At 46.5% G+C, this 21,801-nt stretch overlaps 4 protein-coding genes across 4 annotated transcripts; all 4 read left to right on the top strand.

The window, feature by feature from the left end:
* Nucleotides 1–218: 218 nt before the first annotated feature.
* Nucleotides 219–1,482, top strand: UTP6 (U3 small nucleolar RNA-associated protein; the record flags this gene model as incomplete). Its single annotated transcript, XM_031151820.1, has 2 exons — nt 219–308; nt 367–1,482. 2 exons carry the CDS (start codon nt 219–221, stop codon nt 1,480–1,482), a joined length of 1,206 nt encoding a protein of 401 aa, XP_031003439.1.
* A 4,459-nt stretch (nt 1,483–5,941) lies between these two features.
* On the top strand, nt 5,942–7,511 carry LHYA1_G006888 (uncharacterized protein; the record flags this gene model as incomplete). Its single annotated transcript, XM_031151821.1, has 5 exons — nt 5,942–6,165; nt 6,215–6,524; nt 6,579–6,813; nt 6,857–7,086; nt 7,137–7,511. Coding segments are annotated over 5 exons (1,374 nt in total), but the record flags the coding sequence as incomplete, so codon positions are not given.
* Nucleotides 7,512–13,152: 5,641 nt separating this feature from the next.
* On the top strand, nt 13,153–14,851 carry CAN1 (Arginine permease; the record flags this gene model as incomplete). The annotated part of the gene is made up of 2 exons (XM_031151822.1): nt 13,153–13,330; nt 13,380–14,851. The coding sequence occupies 2 exons, from the start codon at nt 13,153–13,155 to the stop codon at nt 14,849–14,851; spliced, it is 1,650 nt and encodes a 549-aa protein (XP_031003447.1).
* Nucleotides 14,852–20,189: 5,338 nt separating this feature from the next.
* Nucleotides 20,190–20,967, top strand: GTT1_3 (Glutathione S-transferase; the record flags this gene model as incomplete). The annotated part of the gene is made up of 2 exons (XM_031151823.1): nt 20,190–20,225; nt 20,290–20,967. The coding sequence occupies 2 exons, from the start codon at nt 20,190–20,192 to the stop codon at nt 20,965–20,967; spliced, it is 714 nt and encodes a 237-aa protein (XP_031003459.1).
* Between the last annotated feature and the right edge of the window lie 834 nt (nt 20,968–21,801).

Below are 21,801 nucleotides of genomic sequence, written 5' to 3' on the forward strand. Positions count from 1 at the left end.
ACTCCGTAGATAGCTGTCTACTTTCAGCCTAGGTGGCTTCACTCCGGTTGGTAGAGCCGGCGGGCGGCAACTTTTAAGGTACAAAGTACACCTCTATCTTGGAGCCTCCAAGGCGGTCAAGCTGGCAGTATTTCTTGTAAAGCAAAATAAAACATACCATCAAAAATAAAATCGACTTTCCAAATTGGAACTACAACCACATAGAAACATCCACAACAATGTCAGGCCCCAGCGACAAAGCACGTTTCCATATGGAACAGGCTGTTCCTCAGCTGCAGGAATTCAAAGAGAAGAAAATATTCACCGACGTAGGCACCCTCCAATCTGCCCAAGGCTTCCCGAACCGTAGTTCTAATGCAGACACAGGAAGAAATCAGGACACTTGTGAAGAAAAGATCCGACTTCGAGCACAAAATATGTGGGCGAGGCTCAACACCAGTGGACTTTGCGAGATATGCGGCGTGGGAAATGAGTTTGGAACATTTGCGACTGAAGAGATGCAAGCGGTTACGAATTAAAGGAAGCTCGACATTCTCTGGACAGGCGCGAATCTACAAGATCTTCGATCGAGGCACAGAAAGGCACAAGTATGATGTCGCATTGTGGATGTCATATTTGGAATGTGCCAGGGAAGCGAAGGCGACACAGAAATTCAAGACGATTTTGACATCTGCGATCAGATTACATCCTACGATCCCAGACTTCTGGCTCTATGCGGCGCGGTGGGCTCTGCAGTCCGAGGCGGATATGAATGGGGCGAGGAGTTACATGCAGAGAGGAACGCGATTCTGCATCAGAAGTAAGGAGCTCTGGATCGAATACGCCAAGCTGGAGATGATATATCTTGCAAAGATTGCCGCGCGGAGGAAGATATTGGGTCTGGACGCCGATGAATCTGAGGAAGAGGACGAGGAAATGGAGAATGCGAATGCTGATCCAGCATTCGACATTCAGGCCGATGTTATATCGATTCCCGATTTCAATGGCAATTCTTTACGACCCAAAATGATGGAGGGCGTAAAGGTGGACTCAGAAGCAAACAAAGATCCTATGACAACGCCAGCCCTCAATGGTGCCATACCTCTCGCGATTTTTGATGCGGCCCGCAAACAACCATTCTTCTGCGCTTCTGCTGCGGGAGACTTTTTCGACATGTTTGCGACGTTCACACAGGTCCGATGCTTACCAAAAATCCTGCAACACGTTTTGGACAGTATGACAGAAGCATACGACGCCGATCCGTTTACTTGCAATTGCTACGTCAGGCAACCCTTCGTGGGACTTGATCCTAATTCGCCGAAGTTCCCAGGAGCTCTCGGGGTTGCTTTGGATAGGCTGAAGGAGTCAACGGAGAAGACAAAAGACAAAAAGGAGTTAGCGAAGAAGACGAGAGCGTGGATTGAGCCAATACTTAAGGTCAATGAACTGGATCCTGGCATTCAAACAGTGCTGAAACACACTCTGCGGAAACTGGATAGTTGAAGTCCAGGGTTATATATAAAAAAACGAGCTATCTTTAATGCATTTCTTTGGTATCCTGTACTCCGTGACCCTAAACCCGTGACCATAACATATCACTCGAAGTCCGAGATCTTCGGAACTGTATTTTGTGTTCCATTTAGTATACTCATTCCACTTGTTCTATTCCAAGGAAACCAGCGTCTTATTCATGCACCTGGCAGATTTTCATTATTTTCAACACAACAAGTCCTTTGTTCGCCGATTTTCCAACTTCAAATCAAAACAAAACAATGCCATTGTTCTTCCTTATTCTATCCAGAACAGTCTATCCGAATAACGCCAGAATCGACCTACAAGACCCCCAAAAATGCCAACTACGAGAACTTCTCATCCAACCGACCTCTTATCAAGAATACTGTAATCCATTTACACTTCCACCAAATGCCCACCGACACTTTATGAGCAAACGTTCCTCGAAGGAAGAAGAATGTAGTTGGTTGGTATATCGAGGACGAACTCATGTCAAACACGCATTCTCTCCGCAAAATCCAATCATGCGCTACCAAAACAAACACCAACGATTCTCCACCACCAAACGCCATTCCAAAGAAAAAGGAAAATGTAGTAGATTGGTATGCAGACACGCTCATGCCAGAAAGCTTGTTCGATGTCTTCCAGCGGCTTCCTCAAACTTTCATTCTTCCTTCTGGATGCAGAGTCAGAGGAGACTGAATGGTGAGGATCCAGAGCCTAGGACACGTTAGAGATGAGTCCGCAGTCAGTGAGCCATAGTATGTTGGCGCAGTGCGTTAAGATGGAAGATGTCCAGGACAATCCTGTTGGTTTGTCTCGCCCAAAATCAGACTGAGTAAACAATCCAAACAATTCAAACAACCCATATAATTCTATAAATAACCCCCCAAATTGACCCCTGCATTTCCTAACTGTCAAATTCCCCCACGCACAATCCAACATATCTCCTTGAGCTCGCCTTCTTTGATCTCAAACCTAAATACCTTACACCACAGATTTATCCAATACGATGTCAGAAAGGCGATTATTGACATTGACCAGGGAGGAAATTTATGAAAAGATGCGTCAAGCTAAAGAGGACCGCGCTACTTATGATTTTATCGAGAAATCCGACATGCCCAAGCCTGATGAACTGGAGTATGATTTCGTCGAAAGGGAAGGAGAGGCAAAGAATGGGGCGGCTGAGAAGCGTGAGAAGGAAGAGACTACCAAGAAAGGCACCTCTAAGCAGCTGAAAAAGGAAGGGAAGAGAAAATAGATGGCAAGACTTTTCACTTATTTGAGGTAGTGACGCTTTAAAAATGAGTTTGAGACTTAAGAAATTGGAGAAATGGACGTGAATGCTTGCATTTACAATTTAGGTGTATTGGGAAACTACTGACAACTCCTGATTGGGGAATTCGTTGGTAGGCTTTGCTTAGTGGTTGGTTCGAGATGGTATAGATTTCGTGCGCTGGAGTGATGGATATTCTAAATTGTTTCCTTTTACTACCCCAAACACCAGTATCCTTTTGCGGTGGACAGAAAAGGGGGGGACCAATTTCTAGTGTCCCAGACGGACTAACACATTATGGCGTTGCACCCTCTATCTCATATTCATCGTGATGGCGTCGGAACTGGAAGAAGGAGCTTAGCGAGAATGTGAATAGGGGAAGCGACGCATCTCACCAATATTTGCAAAACAAGGCCAAGCTCTACCATACGCAAGGGATTTCATTATTCACAAGGGGGCGATGCTTGAATAATAACATTCCATTATTTAAATGAAGCATTTTTGGATAGCTTGACTCGGCAAGATTTGCATCACTTTGCATCCCTTTCCTATACCGGAGGAATTGATACTTTGAAAAGAAGCAACAAAAATGTTACATACACAGGTAGACACTTGTAAGTAGAAAATCCCTAGCAAAGAATAAATTTGTCCACACTAGTTCCTGCCTTCCTACCTCATTGTCTCCTGGCCTGGACGATACACACGTGCTCTATTGCCTAGTATCGAAAAACCTCTTTACGGAGTAAGATGCGACTCAGAGACTCACCCCACCGCTATAATGCTTCCATCCGCATCTTTTATGCCTGTTTTTCCAGATCCGGCCTTTGATTATGTGTGGACGTTGAAAAGATATTAGCTTGATCACATGACCATGATTCGCGCTTTCTCGGTTGCAGCGTCTAGAAACCCCCCGGTTAGTCGACAATCGGACGAGACATATTGCCACCTGATGCATTTACTACCCGCCTCAACCATCAACATCAAATTACATGCTTAGCATGTTTGACTGAAATGTACTCAATGCGCTCTACTCCTCTCACTGACGAGGGGCTTAGGGCCTTTCCTCCAGAAATCAGGGAGCTCATTTTCATAGCCGGATTCGCAGGCCACTGGCAACGCGGCGGCTATATGCCAGGCTTCCTCAAGGCGCTTCGAGCAGATCCCGAGTTGTATGGAGAGGGTCTGAACGTTTTTATTAAAACAAACGTCTACAGGCTCTGTGATGCGAACGGTAGACTTTGTCTGGAGTGTAGTTTTTTCCCCTAGCAGAGCAAGGCTGACGCCAAATTTAATATTAGATTGGGGCTTCCAAAATATGCCTGGATCGGCTGTCAAGAACATCGCGAACCTGCAATTAGATCTCGAGTGAGTCACCGCTTCAATCAAGCTGGCTCGGCTGCTTATCTAGGAACAGAGACGACGAAATCTCAAAGCAAAGGATAATAGATCTCAACAAGGAAAGCATGCGCCCGTTTTTCGATTTCAGGTATTTCATTCTTGACACAACGCCGGTCGAAAATGAGTACTCTGAACCTCGAGGAAGAAGTTTAGAAGCTATCCTAAACTTCTTCGTCAATGTCCAAAAATCTATTGGTTACGGTAATGGGCTTTCACGGGTCAAAATCATCACAAAAGGGTGTCCTGCAAATCACTTTACAGACCGAAACTGTCAAAAGTCCCAACACTATGTTCGGATTGTAGTCTCTCTTGTCAGTTCTATGGTAGGATGCAAGGCCGTCCTGAACCGAGTTTCCTCCGATGATCGACAGGAATGGCTTTGGCTTATCAAGCATGAAGATCGGGACGAGTTGTTGTCAAGACTACGATTATAGTGTTGGAGTGAGTGATGCATCAAAAACAGTTGACTCGCGATTTGTATAGCGCTTGGAGGTTAAATACTGTGATGGGGTGGAGTTAGTGAGATACTGGGTATCGCGGACACGCTGTTTTCATTGACATGCTTTGTATTGCAGAGGATACCCAAGGGGAAAAAAACACTACGTTACTTCATTAAGGATGGTTATGGTTCACATGCAAACTATATCGCAAAGTATATTATCTTCAATGTGAAATTATCTTATTAATCTATACCCCTTGAAACCTTCACTTGAAGTCTTTTACTCTTTTTTCGCCAACTTGCGCTTGAGCCAGCCAACAACTTTTTCCGAGGAGCATGTTCCGCAGTGCGGGTGGTGGTGTCTACATGGCCGACGAGCTTTACCTCTATTAACTTCAAGTAGCTCGAATTTTCCCTTACAGACTGTCGTGATGTTTCCAGCGTCGCTTACCACAAATGACCACAATTCCTCGTCGCTTGAATTTAAACTGTCCCACTCTTCGTCTGAGAACAGTCCGAGTGAGGTGGGCGCAATAACTGGGTGCATTCGAAGTCCGTCTGGGGTCACATTTCTATGGGCTGGATGGACAGGGTCGGTGGCTATGAAGTCAGTGAAGCACTGCCCCCCTAAAGATGGACCTGGAGATGTGTTGACAGGGTATTTATTGACTTGCCTCGTGACTTCCCTCCATCCCTCACCATTCGTCAAGAATGTGAAGTGCCGAATCACCTTGTCTTCCTCGATGTAAAACCAGTCTACTTCTTCTACGACGGGTTTGACAATGGTAAAGCTACCTGCGAGAAACCCATTGATTATTGGGGAATCCATTATGTGGATGTTTTTTGAAGTGTTTGAAGACGGTTCTGACAAATGTTTCAATCGTTTGGTGGATGTGACGGTCGAAGTGCTGACCTGCGTGTTGAAGAACGAACCTGGTAGAGCTTGTCCTTGGTGGAAAACATGACCTTATAGAGATATAAAGCCATTGTTTTGTCACTTGGGAGCTGCTCAAAGGTCTTTGCTACAGGATTTACGAGACCAAGGATTCGGCAAGAGAACTGAGGAAATCTTTGTTCGATCAGAGGAAGTCGGACATAACAAAGAACAAACAAGGCGCAATACCATTGTTCTGCATTTATTACTCGACCAAGTGGTAGGAAACTCAAGGGGTGGACAAAAGCGAGTATTCCCAATTCGGTTAGCGGTTACTGTAGTAGGTGACGTCGATAATTCAATTCAACGACACCTCCTTTCCACAACGAAGGCAACAAGCAGGCAGAAGAAATCAATGTATTGTCTTTCAAACTCTTTGAACCGTCTTTGTGCTCATCCAGTATTGCGATCTCACTTTCATTTCAAAAACAGTGCATTGCCACTCCCAATTTTACAACAAATTCGCGGAATGAAGCGAAAAGCAACGAGTCCAGAGCCATCAGCTAGGAAAGCGGTGAAAGTCGATGACTATTGCAGCGTCCAGACAAAGAAAGGTCCAAATGGCGATCCTATATGGCCAGCCCCTGAAGAGCAAATCATATCTGCTCGCAAGTTCCTGAGAGAATGGTATGTCCATGAGAGCAAATTCCGGATCATGTGACTGACTTCGAGAAAGCGCTGATGCCAATAAACCAACCCTTATTGTTCCAGATAAGGATGCGGACGGTCTCAGCTCTGGTGTCATTGTCCATAGGACTCTTGTAAAGCTGGGTCTTGATCCGAAGTTCCTCGATGTTCACCTGGTACAGAAGGGGAAAAATATCCATGAGGAAGATGAGCGGAAGATCATGCTCGAGAAGAAGCCGCAATTCGTTATTGTTCTCGACCAAGGGAGTAGAAAGGGTCCTCCTGTAGTTGATGATAGTCAGGTTAGGTCGCTTGTCATCGATCACCACCTCAGCGACGATTTTCCAGAAGGTGCCATAGTAAGAGCAACTTTCCTTCATGGCAAGTCAGTCCCCTTTACTGATTTGATCAAGGTTGTGTCAGGATGCCATTGTCCACCAGTAGGAACAACTTCCCTAATCACTTATGAGATCTGCAAAGAGCTGGTGCCAGATATTGCCTCGGAATGCGGGTATCTGTGCGCAATGGGGACCCATGGTGATCTGGGGAATACCTTGAAATGGCTACCACCATTTCCCGACATGACGGAAACCTTCAAGAAGTATACCAAGAAGCTGATCAACGATTGCGTCTCTTACATCAATGCTCGTATGTTCCCCTCTCCTTATTTATCTCATAGCTGAATCGTTAGCTCGGCGAACTGGGACGTATGACGTGATAACGGCCTGGAACACCCTTCTCGAGGCCAAAGATCCGAAACAGATCTTAAATAATTCACGCCTTGCTTCGGCAAGGCAGGAGATCAATGAAGAGGTCGAGAAGCGGACGCATACTCCTCCGAAATTCAGCAAAGATGGAAAATTCGCAGTCTTAAAGATAGATAGTCAAGCTCAAGTGCATCCCGTCATTGCAACACGCTGGGTAAGATTGATATGCCCATCACCTCTGCCCCAAGTCTCACCGATATTCAGGCAAGCCACTTGAAGTCAAAAGCTCTCGAAATCGTAATGGTAGCCAACTACGGATACCTGTCAGGCAAAGTCAACTTCTCTTGCAGGATAGCTCGTTGCGCGCGGGGCAGAGACCCACCAGTGAACATTATAGAATCCTTAAAGGCAGTCGCAGAACGCGATACCACTGACCTCGTGCAGAGACTTGGGGAGAACTTTGCCCGAGGTCATAAAGAGGCCTCGGGTGGTATTGTGGATACTGCTGAGTTTGAAGAACTGTACTTGCTGATGAAAGTTGGCGAGAAACCTGATAAAGAGGAGGGTGAAGCGCCGAAGAAGAAACTGGAGAAATCCCCACAGAAGAACACCCTGAACAATTACTTCAAGAAGCCTTGAATGGGTATGTAAATGACCTTTCTGCACTTGAACACTTACTAATATTGCCGTGCTAAGCAGTACTGGAACAGCGATTTCGTTGGTCAGTGTATTAAAATCTCGTCAAACGACTAATATTGGATCTATAAATAACAAGTTGAGTCCGGTATCTATCATAAACCTCATTATGCGTCCGGTATCAGTCATTTACCCCTGAAATCTTTCAACAGAAACAAAACTGCTTTGTTGGCGCGACAAAGCTTGCTATATCCGCAGAGATAGCAACATTCTCCCCGTACTTCATTCATCGTGAATAACACAAAATATGGAATTAAACAATCCACTAGAAGTACAAAACCTCAGAAAGTCCCAGTATGAGACTTCCTTACACAATCAACACTCCTAACAAAACCTAAACCAAATCCCCAAACACCAGCATCTCGACAGCAATGCCGAAAACCATCAAATCAGCTCGGGCAACATGCAGTCCTCGACTCGCGCTCACACTCGCACGCGGGCCAGGCGGACAGCCGGGACCGGGAACCTGGCCGCCTTCACCGAGCCAGCCTCGAGCACCGAAATGGTGAGCTAGCGAGGATTCAAATTACATGGACGATTAATTCGGAATTAATTAAGGTGATGATGATTCTAGAAATGGTGAAACTCCAAATTAATAAAAAGAAATGGGACGGAAGTTTTGTATTTTGTTGACATTAGAAAAATGGTGTAGATAAGGGTTGGGTAGATGGCCTTTGTATGAATAGAAAATGCTTATGAAAACTCAAATGATGTCGATAATGTGAAGTGTAGTCTAGGAAATGTGAAATATTTGATTAGTTGGCTAGTTGAAGGGCATAGCAGTTAGTAGTGCCCCCTACCCCTCCACCCCGCCTCTTCACTGTTTCACCCACCGCCACAGGATTGGGTGGATCTCTTTGTGTGATTTGTAATAATAATGTGAACAATGAGCGGAATAACGTGAAAGACTTGACGCCATTGTTTGCCAACACCATTGTTTGCTCTATAGACAAAAAGAAACTTGGCAGGCACATACCAGGTAGGTAGTCTTGTTTCTTCTATTGTCCCTTTTTAAGAGTTTGGCGGCATGGAAAATGAATCTTGAGAATCGTCAATTAATGGATAGCGCAATGAGACTTCTTTTAGACGGGACAAAAGTACTAGCATGATTTTGATGGGAACATGGTATGGAATCTTACGCGTAACTTAGAACGATGACTGTTACATCACGTTATAACAAATACAAGATTGTGTGGCTGAGATGTCTCAATTGGAAAATAATTGTTTTTGAGTAATAGACAAAGCTGAGCAAAGGAACAGCAAATGTGAACTATGAAACTCTATCCCTACTGCTCAACTTTTGAAGGGAAACAGGAACCTTTCTTTAACTTGAGAAACATGATCATTTGAGAAATAAAAATGTATTGAAAAACAGTCTTATATGAGGAACTATATAAGCACTTGAATGCTCACCCATTTTACAAAAGCATCCAACTACACACTCACCATCACCACCATCTGTTAACAAAGCCTTCAACGTAGCAACTCTCACGAGGTACCCCATCATCCAAGAAGACTTCTTTTTAATCATCAAAAAGATACTATCATCGAGAATGCCAGTAAACTTGTCAATCCCAGTCGGAGTTGGACAAACCAAAAACGTCGAGGGCTTACCAGACCAAGACAGGTACTATGAAGTAATATTCCCACAAAACATGTTGAAGGAATACACAAAGGAGATCCCGTACCGTCCAGCAGACGAGAAGCTCACAATCCGTTGCACACTATATCTTCCTGCACGTACGGAACCCGGACGCACGGTCCTGAGAGTGCCGGTGAGGCATCTATTCTCCAGCCCAGAGAATAGACACCGTGCTGACGTAAACGTGGAATTGAATGAAGAAGAGGGAGCAATGCCCGCTCTCACCATTCAGTTCAACGTCCTTAAAACCATGGATACATGGCCCCTGCTCGACCTACAAGACAGCGTCTCCTATGAACTCCGGAGACCGTTCCTTAACCCAAACAACGGAGAACCGATGGGATTGGAGCCTCGGAGCCCACATGCTGCAAAACCGAAGGTTATAACTGACGGAATTTTGGATCCCACTAAACCTAAGCTCCATAGATCAGGAGCTGTCCATGGTATTATGACGGCTGCACAGCTCAAGTTACGTGCAAGCGGCGCACCGCAGTCTGCATACTTGCCGCGATTTAGACCAGTCACGCAAACAAAGCGGAGAAGCACGGTGTCAAGATTGCTCAGGCGTCTTTCGGATTTGGTTTAAGACAAGTGAAGACAGGTCCAACAGGAGTGTCTCAAACAGGTGAGTGATCCATAATCCTTTTCCTATTCCTTTTCAAAGTCTAGGGAGTAAAGACAGTTCCAGCAGGAGCGTCTCCAGCAGTACGCGATCCATTTTCTTTCCCTGAGATTCAGGCGAGAGGAGTGAGGGCAGGTCCCAACAGGAGTATGTCAAGCAGGTACGTCATCTATTTCCTTTTTCCTGAGACTCAGGTGGGAGGAGTGAGGGCAGGCCCCGCAGGAGTTTGTCAAGCAGTTAAGTGGTCCGTTCTCTTTTCCTATCTCTTTTCGGAGTTTTGCGAGGAAATAGAATGTTTTACCTTTAGAGTTGGCAACGTTGGAGTTTGGATATTGATAGACTAAGAAAAGAAAATCTAAAATTGAATAAAGTAACATGCGTGCGAGACAATAATCGTGTAATCGGGTGAAATAAGCGCAAGAACTCGACCAATATTTAGTGGGCATTTCCAAGAGGCGACCTTTAACAAAGACAATGAAAGCTGTATGAACAATCAAATAACGACGATCAGATAATGCATAAAGAATATTGCAAAGCCCATTGAAAACGAAGACACATGGTAAACAATGCAACAATGGAACATGATAATTTCGTGAAAGACTGACAAGCAACAGACAACAGAAAATCACTAAAGAAATCCTCCACTATAACAATGCCAACATGATCCCATAAAAGACCCACAGCATCTAGAGTAGTCACTTGAATCGATCCAACACCAAGCAGACCTATAAAACATTTCTTATCAAAATGACCATAATCACTTTCCAAGCGGAACACAAAAGAGTAAACAATCCAGAAGGATCACAAGCAACAGACAGATATTTCAAGGTAAGAATCGACCGACAAGCTTTCAAAGCTGCCTCAATATCTACAGCTGCACCTAAAGCAGGAAAACGCCACGGCCCGCGATATTTCGTCCACCTGCTTGTTAGTCTCCCCAAACGAACGTCGACGAAGAGCACGTTCGCCATCATAGACATGAAGCAGTTCGCTGCATGTCTCCCAAAAGACGTGACCCAAGATGGGGATCTCGTGGTTGAAATCGACGGATCGCTGGGAGATCCACCGTCCTTGATCATTGAGCTTAAGATTAAGAAGAGAACTGATATACAGTCAAAGTACTGGGCGCTTTTGCAAATCGGGGATGAGGTTTTCCACAATGTGCTGAGACCGGAAGACATAAACGGACAAGAGGTTGTACCCCAAAAGTTAGGACTAGATCTAGAGCCTGGGCCACAGCCAGCACTAGAACCTGCACCCGCGTGCTGGCCGTTACCTCTCCCAGAAATAGCCTCAATGAAGATGATATTTCAGACAGACACTGGGGAATTGGACCATGTCAGATTAGCAGATCCATCGCCCTGGATCAACCCCACCGCAGGAATGCGGCGATCATCGATCTCAGATGATGACATCTACTTCTGTATTCTCTTCAAGCACCCCGTGCGCGGCGGCCAGAGCCCACCGAACCCTCAAACCGAGGAGGGGGATCTCGTAGCTGAGTTCGGAATCCAGCTTCGTCCAACAAGAGTCATCCAACCAGTGGACTGGTTTCACGATCTGGCTTTGGGTATTCCCGTCGAAGGCATCCCCATCGTCCTGCTATCGGATCCGCCTGCTGAGCCTCAAGCTTCGAACTCTGCCGCACGCGTCAAATTTGATGGAGACATCGAGGTGATTGGAGAGTCGAGGCCACCACCACGACCGCTTCACGCGGTAAAACCAGCTCTTCGTTCACCAACGCCAGCGTTTCCGGAATTTCGCCTTGAGCCACGTCCTCCTCCGCCACCAGTGCTGCAGCACCAGAACACGCTATCGAGAGTGCTCAAGGGTATCAAATTGAGCACTGCCGAGCCAGAGAGATCAGGGCGAAAGCGTGGAAATTCGCTCAAGTTTTGGGGGAAGAAGTGAAAGTAGTAAGTGATACATTGTTCTCTTTCATTTCGCAGGACGAAATTGAGAACGTGTACCTGGTGTATTATATGACTAATGACACTGTTAATATCAATGCATCAATAAATATTCAAATTTCAAAATAAATATCGTACTCTGTGTGGATCAGTGAAATGAATTATATAGAAGTTTATCATACCTTATCCCCATCCTTCCACCTACCAAGTCCTACCACCCACGCAATCCAGCCACCCGGCTCCAGAAATTAATCAATACCTCCCATCCCTCCTACCCCTCCGATGCCCGCCCAACTCCCCATCATTCCCAGGCTGAAAATACCGATTCGGCTCATACAGTCAGTCCATCGCGCACCAGATCCCGCGATCTCATATATCCATATCCTCCACCATTTCCAAGCCGAGGTCCAAATCCAGATCTAGATCCAGATAACGATATACCACCACGTCCATCAATCGCCGGACCTTGCATCCCAGCTCGTCGGCCTAGAACCCCCAAACTAGCACCACGCTCATGACGCTGGTCGATAAATCGGTCTCGGACATTCAGGTTCTAGTATACAGCAGTTCAGGAAGTAAATGCTTACTATAGATCTAGAGTGGTTAGTATAGGTACCTATGCTTAGGCTATATCAGTGTTAGATCGTATAAGGATAGACCTACCAACAGCCAACAGCAAACAGCAAAGTCCAACTCGGACAAGGAGGGTGATGGGAACGAGACGCATCGACGGCGACGGCGACATGCTCTGCAACAGCGACCAGCACCAACATACGGACAAATGGTAGACAGGTCGAGCTGCAGGATAGCTGATCTGGATGCTTCATTTCTAGTTCTGCCTTTTCCGAGACGTGGGCTGGGCTGGCTTGAAGTGCTATGAATATATATATACGAGTATAATGTTGTTCCAAACACGTGCCTCGTTTCCCTGTCTGTCTGCGCAACAAGGCATGGCTGAGCGCCACCACAGGGATACAGCGGGAGGCTCAGATTAGCTTCAGCGTTGATTCCCCAACTCTGGGCATCATCCATCCTCTATCTTCAATGCTCAACCCCCAACTGCACAATCCGAGGAGGAAAATAAATCAAAGTTGAGTTCGCCCTTGCATAAGCAGAGAAAATACTCCGCAATGATATAATTTTATTCCAGGTACGTACCGGTGAGCTCCGGCCTCCAATAGCCGCTTTTCCTACCGAAACGTGAAGGGTTATACCCTTTCCATCGGAATTTTTCTGTTAGTAGCGGCCGTCACCTGACAAGTGCGGGACTATTGATCCGCACAAAACGTAAGACTTTGCTAAGTAAGAAAAAGATTTTTCGTTATGGAGTTTTATAAATATCGTTCAGGGGGTTTTTCGGTCGAGTGCCTAGGTTTTCACTGAGTGGTTTACTTTATTTGTTGAATTGAAATGGGATCAGATGAAGGTATGGCCATCGCGCCAGTAGAGGAGAAGAGTGGCAATGGGGGAACACATTCTTGTGGTGCCAGTGGGCATTCTGGGGATGATGTTGAGAAGAAGGGTGCATCTGAATTTCCTCAGCTCCAGAGACGGCTGAAAAGTAGGCATTTGCAGATGATTGCTATAGGTATGCTTCCTTTGACGCTAGCATAAAATTTGTCACTGATATATTGCAGGTGGCACTATTGGAACTGGGCTCTTCATTGGGTCTGGAGGAGCTCTTTCTAAAGCTGGACCTGCTGGAGCTCTTATTGCCTATATTTTTGTGGGGACTATCGTCTACTCAGTCATACAGTCGCTCGGAGAGATGGCGACGTACATTCCCATCGCTGGAGCTTTTACGTCTTACGCTACCCGATTCGTGGATCCGAGTTTAGGGTTTTCCATGGGCTGGATTTATTGGTTCTCTTGGGCAATGACGTACGCTTTGGAACTTACAGCCACGGGACTCATTATTCAGTACTGGAATAAGGATCTTTCCATTGGCATTTTCATTGGGGTATTTTGGGTGGCCGTTACCCTCGCCAACTTCCTCCCGGTGAGCTTCTACGGAGAGTTCGAGTTCTGGTTCGCAAGTATCAAGATCGTGACTATCGTCGGCTTTCTCATCTTTGCCATTTGTATCGATGCTGGAGCTGGTCAACATGGCTATCTTGGATTCCATACCTGGGGTAACCCTGGCGCATTCGCGCCCTACCTCATTACAGATAATGAGGCTCTCGCCAAGTTCGTCGGCTTCTGGGCAGTGTTGATCCAGGCTGGCTTTTCGTACCAAGGTACCGAGCTTGTTGGTATTGCCGCCGGCGAGACGGAGAACCCGCGGAAGGCTGTCCCAGCTGCTATCAAAAAGACCTTTTACAGGATCTTGTTCTTCTTCGTCTTCTCCATCTTCTTCATCGGCCTCCTGGTTCCGTATGACAATCCAGACCTCCTTTCTTCAGCATCGGACGCCACCGCATCACCCTTCGTCATCGCCGCCAAACTGGCGGGTGTCAAAGTCCTGCCCGGTCTCATCAACGCCGTGCTCTTATTTGTTGTCCTGTCTGCAGCAAATGCCAACGTCTATTCCGGCAGTCGTATCCTGGTTGCTCTCGCCCGAGACGGCGCCGCACCGGCAATTCTGGGGCGCACAGCTAAGAACGGAGTTCCTTACGTCGCAGTAGTATTCACAGCAGTCTTCGGACTCCTTGCATTTTTGAATCTTTCGCATAGTGGCGGTACGGTGTTTAACTGGTTGCAAAACATCACTGCTGTGGCTGGATTCATCACCTGGGCTTGCATCAACGGATGTCACATTGCCTTTATGCGTGCTCTGGCCGTGCGAAACATTTCTCGCGACAGCTTGCCTTACAAGTCGATGTGGCAGCCGTTCTTTGCATGGTACGGGTTATTTTTCAACGTGTTGATTATCATTACCCAAGGATTCGAGAGTTTCATCCCCTGGAATACGTCGAGTTTTTTCGCAGCGTATGTCAGTGTGATTCTCTTTGTTGTAGCTTATGTGGGACATAAAGTGGTAACGCGTGCGAGATTTGTATCAAGTGCAGAGGCGGATATTGATACGGGGTGTTTGATTCATGAGACGACGAATTGGAGTATTCAGGAGCCGACTACTATGTGGGGGAAGTTTTGGGCGTGGTTGTCTTAAATAATAGATAATGTATATATCTGGAAGTAATACACTTGGTACTTCAATCTTTAATTGAATGTCGGTATCATATAATGCATGATACAGGTTTAGCCATCTTGCCCGGGCAATTCTGGACGGCCAAGATAGGGGGAGGGGTAATAAGATTATCTATATATTGATAATGACTAGAGTTCTATGAAATATTATCAATTACGTGAACTACAACATCTATATACTATACTCCGTGCCTATAAAAACAATCTAAATAGAACAAACCAAATTTTCAACTCCCCCTTGATCTGTATATACGGAACGCGAATACTCCATACCTCCGACAACCAAGGACTCCCAATTCTCCCGCACCACATTTCAATTCCCCTTCCCAGGCACAGGGATAATCTGAATGCTCGCCGCACTAGTCTTCGAGCCTACCGCCGCTCCCGCATTCGTAGCAGTAACTGTGACCGTCGTCGGGACCGGCACAGTCACAGATACAGTTACAGACACCGACACTGTTTCCGTGACAGTTACCGTCTTCTCTTTTCCGTCCTCAGTCGTTGTCTTCGCTGCTGCCGTTGTGGCAGGAGTAGTTGTGGCAGGAGCAGTTGTGGCAGGAGCAGTTGTGTCATGGATGGTGACGGATTTCGTGACTGTTATTGGTGCCTGTGGGGTCGGCTGCTGTGTGGTTGCAGCTGGTTTGGGGGTTGCTGAGGCTGAGCTCAGGTCCGTGAAGATTACGGTTTGTGTTTGTGTCACGTGGAGGGATGTCGTTGAGGTCAATTCGCTTGAGGCGGGAGGGGTGTTTGATGGAGCCAAGGGGGCCACCGAAATACTTGCTGGAGCGGTACTCTGCGGTGGCCTACTGGATAAGATGACGGTCATTTGACTTGCGCCTGGTTGTGTTGTGGATGGGGCAATTGGAGCTGAACTGGAGGTCGCTGAGCTTGTGCTTGGGTTTGATGCTCCTCCTAGTACGCTAGAAGCCACGTCCTTGTTCGCACACCCTACAATTACACCTTTGGTGGAATTCATAGGCATAGCGAAGCATTGGGATCCTGCGTCGCAAGTTTGGACGACAAAACTCCCAGCCGAGTTGCAGTTACCGACACTACCAGAGATACAGGCGATTTGACCTGCAGTGCATGGGGATGAGAAATTGAGGCCAGCGAAAATAGCATTGTAGGCTTGAGCTTCCGCGAGATTAGAACTGAATATGGCTGCTGGAACAGTCGATGTTGCGCTTGCGGTGGGTTCTGGAATTACTGTGGGAATTTGGGAGATGCTTTCTGATATGCTGGATACTGATGACGTTGGAATGTTGGTAAGGGAAGATGGATTAATCGTAATGAGTGTAGTCGGATTTGCTGGAGGAGCCGCCGATGCTTGCGACCCTCCGGGTGCCGATAAAGAGGCGGTTTGGGTGAGTGATCCGGTTGGATCAGGGATCGGGTCGGTATTAGTAAGTGTAAATCTTGGTATAGACATAGAAGATAATGCGAGTGAGCTGGCTAGCGGCGATGATGCTTGAACTGAAGCGGTAGAAGATGGGGTCGAAATAGGCTGAGACGTTTGTATTATGCTATTAGATGTCGTACTGGAGGCAGTCGGGCTTCCTGGATTTGCAACATTAGGAGACCCAGCACTTGGCGCAGATACAGATATTAAAGTACTAGATTCTGCCGCTTGTGAACTTGGCTGAGACCCGGCGTTGGTAGTAGTGGGGTTCAGGAGTGTGTTTGGGTTGCTAAATTCAGGGAGCGCTGATCCGCTTGCAGATTTACTGGCAGATGAAGAGGTTGATAAAATGATTCCCCCTTCTGGAGCACCCTGGTCGCTGGATTGAGACGGTTTTGGTACCGGGATAGTAGTGTTTTGAAACTGTATTGTGCTTGAGCTAGTGAAACTAGAGCTTGAAGGTGTGACAAAGTTCGAGTTCGAGATAGTGCTACTCGAAGAGGGGACCAACTGGCTGTTGGTGCTGCTTGTTTTGGGAAGCGCATCAGAAGACGTGGACAGTAGTGAGCTACTAACCAAAGACAAGGAACTCGCTGATATGCTCTGTGTTGCAGAGTTTGAACTTGACTCTCCAGTTCCAGATGGCGAGGAAATTGTTGAGCTGCCTGATACTGAAGTTGCATTTGAGGACAAAGTCGGAGCCGAATTAATTGCGGTGGATAACTCACTTGCTGTTGAGCTGAATTGGGGAGTACCACTGGATAACGAACTTGAGCTGCTCGATTGAGACGAGGACAATGAAGTCGAGGCAGAGATCGCCTGAGATTGTGCACTCGTGGATACCGTAGAGTTTGAGCTACCTGACTGGGATGCGGACGATGAGGTCGAGGGAGCACTTGTCTGAGCGTTCGAACCCGTTGGTACCGTGGAACTTGAGCCACTTGACAGGGAGGCTGATGAAGCTGAGATAGTACTCGTCTGGGAGTTTGAGGTTGATGATACCGTAGAGCTTACGCTGCTTAGCTGGGAACTTGGGGGTGTATTTGAAGATATCACGGAGCTCGTCGTGGGATGGTCAGACGACACCGTAATACTTGTGGCCTGCGCTATGCTAGAGCTTGAGGTATGAATGGGTACTATTACGATGCTCTCCACCGAGGATGTTTGGGATGCTTCAGCTTGCACGGTGAGATTCGAAAATGGTGCGCTTCTCGCGAGACTAATAACTTGTCAGCAGATGCACAGCAGATTATATCAGAGATCTTACTACCGGCCATCTCTATCGCGCCGTAGCGGACCTGCCGCAGTGAAGCCTACAAGTGAAAGAACAATAGTTATTACGTCGGAGGATTTCATGGTCCCCTAGTGTTGTGTTGGACTGTTGAAACGTTGAGATTCGATCGAGGCAGATCCCGTGACCCGCAGGGAAATGGCGCAGCGATCAGAGGCACGAAGGTATCTTTTAAAAAAGATGGGCAAATACAACAATTAATGTTTGAATATATGTTTGAAAGACAGAAAAAGAGAGAATGTTGATGATCAAAGAATGAATATGAAAGATCGACGAAGATGTGGAACTGTGAAGAGAAAGACTGAAGAAACTTGAACCTCTCACACGTCGGAGGAAAATGGGACATCTTGTACCAATGCGAGTCTTTGTCTTACACATGAATGGCTGAAGAAGGCCACGAGTGAAAGGCCCAACAATAGCTCTGTGGTATGTCTGGCCCACGACATCTTTCCACTTTTGTCGCAGCATAGCGCCTCACGAAATGAAACCCAAAGACCGGCCTACTTTGAGCAAAGGTCTAGACTTCTACATCTCAGTAACAAAGAAGACGAGATGTTAAGAACCAGTAGATGGCTCTTTGTCTGCGGCAAGTCGAAACGGAGATGCCGGCGGTTAAGGAGGTGTCGTTTGAGGGAAGCGCGTTGAGGTGGTGGAACACGCTCTGATTGGCTCTCGCGTATTGACTGAAAAACAAGGCGACGACTTCCGACCACCAGTGAAAGAAGCCTTTTATTGGACGACAACAAAGCTCTTCCATTTCCACATGCCTCCTTCACTTTAAAAGTACAGGGCAAGCAGGCGTAGACGCGCGGATGCAGCCAGAAGCGCGGCCTTGACGCTGCAAAGGCGCCCCCACATTGAAGCATTGATCGGATCCTTCCGTACTATCTATACAAGTACGAGATCTGGGTGCAATGAGGCTGCTGTACTCGAATCTTGCGGGACTCGGATTGGAATGCCGGCGGCAGCTGATTGACGCGAGTCAGCTGTCAGAGAAGAAACGCGTTCATGCTCTCCTGGCTGCTGTCTGGGCTGCAGATAATGAAGATATTGGGCATAAAATCATCGCATACTTCGTACGAAGGATGTCAGCCACAATGGCCCATCCCGAAAGCGGGGCGAGAAACTAAATCGCTTTTACTTTGAGACTTTGAGAAAGAAGCTGTCCGAATCCCTTTGATTATTGCCTAGGGATTATCTGCTTTCTGTGCTCTCAAATCACAGTAATTAATACTTCACCCGACCGTGTGATCGGCCTACTTCATCATCCATCTACTTGTTTGAGGGTCACGAGCAATGGCCGCACTAGCAAAGACTTCATCTAAGGCACATCCTAAATCTGCAATAACGGGTTGTACGGTAGGTCAAATACACCCCATCCTGCTTAAGTAAAACTGATATGCTTGAAGAGTTCACTTAACCGCGAACAGTATGCTCCGAAATACAAAGCTGCAGGTGCAAATAACTCATCACATGATTGGCCCCCACCCCACATTCTCATCCATCCATTTTGGGCTTACCGAAAGTTTTGTTGCATGTCGCGATTTTGCGTCGCCCTGAGATCCGAGCTCGTCGAATTCGTGCAAGCGATTGTCCCACCAGCAAGCAAATTTTAAGACTTCAGACTTATATAAGAACACCACACTTTAAATGCATAGTATAAAAACTTATAGCAGGTATATAGATATATAAATAAAGCTTTATGCTAGCTTGAAATAAAATTCAAGTGCCTCATATGGTCAATAATCTATAAAAGACATCAGTCTGCATCCATTTGAATCATCCATCTTGGCTGGGAAAATTTATGTTCTGTGATTCTGAACAACTACCACATTAAAGATACATGTGATAGCTTGCTCGTGAAATGCTATCTATAAAACTATCTCCTCCCTAAATTTCAAGGTAATCGATAGATAGTAATAGAAGAGTAAGCCACCTTTGCGACAAGTGAAGGGAGGGGGAAACGACAAATCATAAGAAAAGGAAGCGAGCATTGGGTTAAAAACCCGACTAAACGATGCACGTGATACTAACGCTAAGGTAAGCTACTGTACTCCACTCCACTTGGAGTTGTGAACTAGATCTAGACCCCATCCCATCCTGGCAACGATTACAAAGAAACAATTCTAGAATTATTGAATTATAGAGCAATAAGGCTAAGTGACATGATTTTTGTGTCTCATACATTCCTTCCTCTCCTGCCCGCCCACATGTTTCTTTCGGCATTAAACACCCTCTCGGTATTTTGCTTTGAGTGCATTCAGCGAATGGGAGTCGCTGAATCCCATCAAGACGCGGCGAATTCCATCAACTCTAGGTGGCCTGTTCGGATCGATTTCGCTGATTTCGCTGATTTCGCTGATACCTTTCAACAAAGATATGAATGAGGCAAAACGTCCGCCGGCACCAGCGTCTGCCGGCCTAACCGTCCACAATTCCCCCTCCGCTCCACAGTATACCCCCCCTCTACCGTCATAACCAGCAGATACTCGGTTGCAAAGGGTGTGGGGGATCAAAGGTAGGTGAACTTGCTTAAAGGTCAAACTCCCCTCTTACTCTCCTATCATCCTCACTTTTCATTTTTGCCTATCTTCAACGAGCCTTTTCACAATGGCAGACAACAAACCCACTCTCCACCACATGAACGTGAGCATCAGCCCATCCACTCCCCTCCCTTCATCCAGTCCATATGCTAACCTACGACTCCCAGTGCTCCCAGTCCCAGCGTATCCTCTGGCTCCTGGAAGAGCTCAACATCGAATACAACCTGATCTCCCACGAGCGAAACTCGCCGAACCACCCCACCCGCCCCTACCACTCCCCACCAAGCCTCATTGCCGCAGGCCATTACGGCAAATCTCCTCTCCTCATCACAGGTGCCAAGGATGGTTCTCGTCCCATCCCCGAATCGTCCGCTATCGCCACGTACCTCATTCGCACCTTTGACAGCGAAGACAAGTTTGGCCTGAAGAGCGGGGACTGGATCCGTGACGAGATCCTCACCTCTATCGCTTCCACAACCTTCAATCATGTACATATACAGGCGCTGATGTTTGATTGGGGCGTTTTGAAGGCTGGAGACTCGGCAGGGAATTTCCCGTCATCCGGCAAGGCGTACTGGACTGTCTTGGCCGACCTGGAGTACGAATTGAAGAATGGTCCACAGGGCGGATACTTTATGGGAGAGCACCCGGGACGAGCTGACATCCTGCTAGAGTTTCCAATGAGCATGGTGAATCAGCGGAATTGGGCTGATCTGAAGGCTGATTATCCATTGTTGGACGCTTGGTTAGAAAGAGTTTATGCTAGGGATGCTTGGAAGAGAGGCCTGGCGAAGGGAAATGGGTACGATTTGAGTATGTTCCCAAAGATTCCAGAGAGGAGATGAGAGGAAAACCCCATATAAAATTTGAAAAAAAAAAAAAAAGAACTCCCCTCCGCCATAGTATGGACGTCACGGATTGAAAAAAAGAAATGACATGGATTCTAAGAAGATATACACACCCTGTGGTGTGGCCTATTGGTGATTTTCGGTTTTCGCTTATTCCAGAGCTTAAAATGGTTTGACAGCGCTTCAACTTCCTATTTCTCTCTCTTCTCAATGATCATACACTTCCTTCAACAGTCATGACTTCCACGATGTCTCCCTCAATCAACGTCCCTGAAGTTCACTTTTTGGTGCGACATACACTTTTTGCTATACCCGACTCGGAGGTCCACAATACTAAAAAGTCAGGCCTTCACCCAAAAATTGGTAGCAATTACACTAGGGCAAAAGCAAAAGCATATAACAGCAGGTATTCGCTAGTGGTCACCCACGTAACTGCTAATCTGCTAATCTAAGGCTTATATATAGAGCGGAAGGGATGCCTAATTTAGGAGGCCTGTAAATATGGGGTTCTAATTTCAATATAAAAAGTTCCAAGCAGAAGCTTATCAGAATAGAAGGTCGAGATAACCTAATTATCCTTATTCCGGAAAGTATGTCCCAATGTCCCAATTGCTAAAACTTGGTCTAGACTCTGGCAGCCTCTAATTAACGAAATGACACTTGTATTAATTATAGAGCAATTGACATACAAGTAGGATGCATTTGCGCAAAACGACTAAAGTTTTGAGCGGATTCGTTGAACTAAGAGTCGAACATAGTTTGCTAGAAAAGTAGAAGAGCCTTCCACCAGGGATAGATATAATTTCGTCTATGGTTCACACGACTAAGAAC

The sequence above is a fragment of the Lachnellula hyalina genome, assembly GCF_007821495.1.
Source record: "Lachnellula hyalina strain CBS 185.66 chromosome Unknown contig00122, whole genome shotgun sequence".
Classification (NCBI taxonomy): domain Eukaryota; kingdom Fungi; phylum Ascomycota; class Leotiomycetes; order Helotiales; family Lachnaceae; genus Lachnellula; species Lachnellula hyalina.